Consider the following 6,000-nt stretch of genomic DNA (forward strand, 5'->3'; position numbering starts at 1 on the left):
CAGCCTACAATAAAAAAACTACATATTTCCATGCAAAAAAATGGTACCGCTTTCAGCACCAAAAATCTGAAATAATCATACCGCTAGGGAGTTTAAACAAATATTTGCAAAAGCTAGCAGTACACACCGCAAGCCCGAGTGAACATGTTCTCACTTTTACCACTTAATTATTTAGTTCAATTCTCTCAGGCATAGGAATAAAGGTCTGATATGGATGATTACTGGCAAAGTCACTCCATATAGGCTCCTATACTTAAGTACATGTAGTACACCTGGCTTCCACCCCATGTCTTGCTGCTCTGTCTGACATTACTGTATTAAACAAGGATGTGCAAAGTATAAAAATATCTCTTTATTATGTGAAAAATGGAATGCAAGCAGATATCTCAAAAATAAAGAGAAGCAGCAATTGTTGTTGGGGATGAAGGCGTAGCTACCCCCCTTTTGGTTATGATCTACTATGATCCCACTCATAACACACGTCATATTCCTCCTGTGTATCTCTGCTTTAAGGGGTGCTCTGCATACATTACTTGAATATTCCATTTTATTGTTAATTGCAAATCAACTGATGACATTTTGATGGCCATTGCTGTGAACCCACATATACAATATTTCAAGGGTCAGTAAAGTTTTCCACATTACATAATGATCATTACACAGTGGTCAATGTTCCATTTTACTGTATTAGATAATCCATATTAGAGGAACAGTGCAATTCATGTTTTTCAGATTGCTGCTTTACTTCCTTTTGTTCTGAGTTCTATGGCATGCATCACAGAGATTATCTAGTTATTGTATCTTTACAAGATGATCCATATGTAGTACAGTAAGTAATTGGCTAACCAAAACTCATAATTCAGTTCTGTTAGGACACAGAGTCCTTTTTCAAAACAGGGAATGTAATTTTCATCAAACTTTCCTTCACAATCAATCACTGCCACTTGGACCTGGAAGAATTTTCTGCAGAGAATATTTCCTGAATGTCAGAATTACTGCTTTATAAATATGCCTCTTGAACATACTAAAATAAAAATTACTTCCTCAACTGATTTGAGGTATTCTAAATGAAAAAAAAAATGTTTATTCACATCAGTTATATGAACTGCAAGGATTTTACCAAACCTGTTGCTTCTGATCTGTAGACACCGAAGAAGGCCTTTTCACTGTTCTAGATCAAATCTTTAGACATGAGTGCCAAGTAGGGAGGTCTATTTTTACTGTAATTATGTTATCAGTATATATCAGTATGTAGTTATAGCATAGTGTATGGATGTAAGTAAAAATTTGAAAATGTTCTATATATCTTCTATTTAGATTGCATGGGCTCAGACGTCCATGTGCAAGAGGCCTTTGCCAGTGCAGTAAACCTGCTATACATCAAGGATCAAGCTGCCTGTAATTTGACAAAAAGTTATGTACAGATTTCTAGGAGCCAATAAATTAAAAGAGTGAGTTGGTTTTGGCACAGCCTGTTCTCTCAATTAACTCTTGAAGAGTTTAAGTGTCAGGTGACCAAAAGAAGTCTCGCTTTGATTTTTATTAGTGTTTTCTGTCTCCCAGGGGACAAAGTTGAACTTTGTCCCCTCTTCCTATGTGGTGTTTAAGGCTGGCTGTGAGGTTGGACAGGATATGGAAGGAGGATACCCGTCCTCCTTCCATGGCCGTCCAACAATACGGCTAGCAAGGAGACGGCTACTTTGATAGATGACACTTTTTTCCATCTCTAAGGAATGCAGGGGAAGGGTGGGGGCTAGTTAGAGGCAAGCTATGATGTTGGACAGGGCATCCTTCCTTCCATGGCCGTCCAACAATACGGCTAGCAAGGAGATGGCTGCTTTGATAGATTACACTTTTTTCCATCTCTAAGGAATGCAGGTGAAGGGTGAGGGCTAGTTGGATGCAAGCTATGACATTGAACAGGGCATCCTTCCTTCCATGGCCGTCCAACAATACAGCTGACAAGGAGATGGCTGCTTTGATAGATGACACTTAATTCCATTTCTAAGGAATGCAGGTGAAGGGTGGGGGCTTGTTGGAAGCAAGCTATGACGTTGAACAGGGCATCCTTCCTTCCATGGCCGTCCAACAATACGGCTAGCAAGGAAATGGCTGCTTTGATAGATGACACTTTTTTCCATCTCTAAGGAATGCAGGTGAAGGGTGGGGGCTTGTTGGAAGCAAGCTATGACGTTGAACAGGGCATCCTTCCTTCCATGGCCGTCCAACAATACGGCTAGCAAGGAGATGGCTGCTGTGGTAGATGACATTTTTTTCCATCTCTAAGTTATGCAGGGGAAGGGTGGGGGCTAGTTGGAGGCAAGCTATGATGTTGGACAGGGCATCCTTCATTCCATGGCCATCCAACAATACGGCTAGCAAGGAGATGGCTGCTTTGATAGATGACATTTTTTTCCATCTCTAAGGAATGCAAGGGAAGGGTGGGGGCTAGTTGGAGGCAAGCTATGACGTTGGACAGGGCATCCTTCCTTCCATGGCCGTCCAACAATAAAGCTAGCAAGGAGATGGCTGCTTTGATAGATGACATTTTTTCCATCTCTAAGGAATGCAGGGGAAGGGTGGGGGCTAGTTGGAGGCAAGCTATGACGTTGGACAGGGCATCCTTCCTTCTATGGCCGTCCAACAATACGGCTAGCAAGGAGATAGCTGCTTTGATAGATGACACTTTTTTCCATCTCTAAGCAATGCAGGAGAAGGGTGGGGGCTAGTTGGAAGCAAGCTATGATGTTGAACAGGGCATCCTTTCTTCCATGGCTGTCCAACAATACGGCTAGCAAGGAGACGGCTGCTTTGATAGATGACATTTTTTTCCATCTCTAAGGAATGCAGGGGAAGGGTGGGGGCTAGTTGGAGGCAAGCTATGACGTTGGACAGGGCATCCTTCCTTCTATGGCCGTCCAACAATACGGCTAGCAAGGAGACAGCTGCTTTGATAGATGACACAGCTGATGACATAGATGACATAGTTGACAAGTCTCCCCCCTTCCCCTACATTACTTAGAAATGGAAAAATGTGTCATATGTTAAAGCAGCCATCTCCTAGCTGCGTTGTTGGATGGCCGTGAAGGGAGGACAGACACCGACCTGTGACCTCATAGTTAGCTTTAAACACCACATAGGAAGATGAGACAAAGTTCTGCATGTACCCTGTCCCCCAGGGAAAAGAACACATTAATACATATTCACGTGAGATTACTTTTTTAAATCATACAGGTAATTTTAAATTATACAGGTAATGAAACCCTCAGGTAAGGAGTTTTCTTGGCTAGCAAAACAAAAATTTCACTTTAAGCAGAAAATACTGCGGAAAAGGATAGGGCGTGACTGCTTGGCTACTTATTTTCTCCAACATGAAAAATGCTCTTTAAATGATAAAATAGCTTGTGTATGTTATAAATAATTAAACCCCAAAACCAAAATATAAAATATTTCAGCTTAGCAGTCCTTAGATGTGGTGACTGCATTTACATAGTTACATAGTTAGTCTGGCTGAAAAAAGACAAAAGTCCAACCTGTTCAACCATAAAAAAAAAAAGTTATAATCCTATACCCACAGTTGATCCAACATTTGTTTTCTTTTTTAGGCTTATTTTCACCTGGTGATCCCATTAGTGACACACTTTCTATCATGATACTAACTCACCATATTGCATCTGTTTCAGAACAGCACTGTCATCCTAGGACAGGAAGCATGTTAGGACTATAGAACACCTCCATCTCCTCTTTTCCATAACATAGTGGGGAGGTGTTTTGTATTCACCAAAAATAACTGGTAACAATGTAACTTTCCTTTATTTTAACCTGGTGAACCTACAAATAACACACCTCCTGTCCGTGGGTGGCTATGCTTACATCTCCACTGTATTTAAGGAGGGAGCCATGGTTGTCACCCAGGCTAGACTACAAACATATCTAAGTTTATTACTCTCCAGTACACGGGAGGATTAGTAGTTTACAGAAAGGAGATAACCTTTTTTGTGCTTTTTTTTTTAGAAATGACAAGCACACTACATTTCTTGTACGATCAACAGGTATTTTCTGTACTTGCCAAAGTGTTGTTAGCCTGAAAAATGGAACCCAATGCAGCCACCATATCTAAGGACTGGTAAATAGTAATGAGCTTGGGTTCAGTCCAAACCCAAGTGTGTCTGAACCCAAACGTTAGCTGTTATTGCTGGGCCAAAGAGCTGTGGGTGGTAGATTCCCCACCATGCACCCATTATACACAAAGAGACTGGATGCTTGTGACACCATTGACCTAATTGTGCCCTGTGGCCGTATTTGTTCAGTAATGTCACAAGTATCCCTGCCCATTTGTATAAGTGCCGCTATAGCGGGGAATCTCCCTCCTGTATCTGATTGGCTCAACAGTAGCAGCTAACTTCTGGGTTCAGACCAAACCCAATCTCATTCCTACTGGTAGCTTACATTCGTCTTAAGTTTTGATATCCTTTAAATCTATCTTCAATGCACAACTAAAGTGGAGTTTTCCTTTAAGGAAACCTTAGGCTGATTTTAACATGATCTGATATAAAACATGTCATTAACATTATTTCCTAAACAGGCAGGCACATTTTGACACTTGAAGATACTTGCAATTTGTGATCTGCTTAAAGCAAACTGCAACACACCCCTGTCTTTTTTGCAGTAAATCAAAGGAACAGCATATTTAATACACTGAGCTGTCAGAAAGTGACATTACCGTATATACATATAGAAATGACGTACAAGAACTATGCATTGTATGTTAGATGGCCATGTGTCATTTAAAAATCCAGATTAATCTGTTTTGCTGTGTTAGCCCTTTCGGTACTTGTGAACCCAAGTATATTACTCTGTGACAGATTCATACTTTAGGTGATCTACCAAAGAATGCAACATTATAGTCAAGGACATTCTCTGAATTTCCTGCCTTTTTAATATCGGAGATTTGATCTCGGTCATAAATCATGACTTATAGCAACCAATCAGGAAACAATCTATTGAAAGCCTAATGCGGCAAGGTAGGGAGAACGAGCCTCTCTGGTTGACATTGGTTACCAATCGCCCACCCCTAGTTTTGGCAATAAACCCATTCAAGTTATTTTACCAAAATCTTAACATACAAAAAAGACCCATTTCACCAAAAAGATCTTAAAGCAAACCAAACAGAGTTCTCCTTCCATGACTTTAAAACAGTCAGAGCAATATTGTTTTGTTTTTTGAGCACCCCATAAAAAAGTTCAAGTGGATTGGTTTAAAAAGTAAAAAAAAAAGGTCTGTCTACTAATCTATAATCTGGAAATACTCTTGATAAAACAATAAAAGCCAAAATACATAATGCAAAGTGTAACTGTCTGCAGGTCTGCATATTACAAAGCTTCATAGATGCCTACAGACTAGCACAAAATAGTTCCTATAGCATATGTTGCAAATGGTTCCTGCAAATCCTTAAATAGCAAAAGCAAGCATGTCATCCAAAGTATGACTCTGCAAAAAAAGTATTTGAAAGGGAGATTATAACAACATAATCTAACTGCTAAAGGGGTTGAATTTTTGGAATTAAGCACAATGGGGATGAGCAGATGCCACACCCTAAGCAGAAGCCAAGATGACACAGTAGCACATTACAACAGACAGTATTGTATTAGTAGAGTAAAAGGAATATCCCACCACTGGCTGGAGATCCCTGCCAGTTAGGCAGAAACAGATGGAAGCAGTCACACATCTTGACAGGGTGTCAGGCTCTCCTGTGAGATTCTGGACTTGTTCCTTAGCTGGAGTCTGAAGTGTACATCATCTAGCCAGCCTAGCTCTGATGCTGCTGTACAGCAAAGTGCAGGGAGTCTGATTGTAAATGCTGACACATTCCTGCTTGTGGACTAACCCAGCGAATGAAACAGCCCCTGGATGATACCCAAATTATTCAAGGCCGTCCATAAATACATTGCATTCAATTGATCCCATCGCTTGTGGAGGAAGAAGTCACATGTCACTGCA

General features: G+C 40.5%; 1 protein-coding gene across 1 annotated transcript in view; it reads right to left on the reverse strand.

Annotated features, from left to right (window-relative positions):
• The window catches only part of LOC149459988 (uncharacterized), a 161,151-nt gene extending 155,423 nt beyond the window's left edge, over positions 1-5,728 (reverse strand). Inside the window, exon 1 of the mRNA XM_089680313.1 lies at positions 5,674-5,728. Coding sequence (XP_089536439.1) covers positions 5,674-5,728 — 55 coding nt within the window. The remainder of the gene's footprint in view (positions 1-5,673) is intronic.
• Positions 5,729-6,000: the final 272 nt, after the last annotated feature.

This window comes from Staurois parvus, unplaced genomic scaffold (assembly GCF_062004578.1).
Source record: "Staurois parvus isolate SC_StPar_1 unplaced genomic scaffold, SC_StPar_1.0 ptg000239l, whole genome shotgun sequence".
Classification (NCBI taxonomy): Eukaryota; Metazoa; Chordata; class Amphibia; order Anura; family Ranidae; genus Staurois; species Staurois parvus.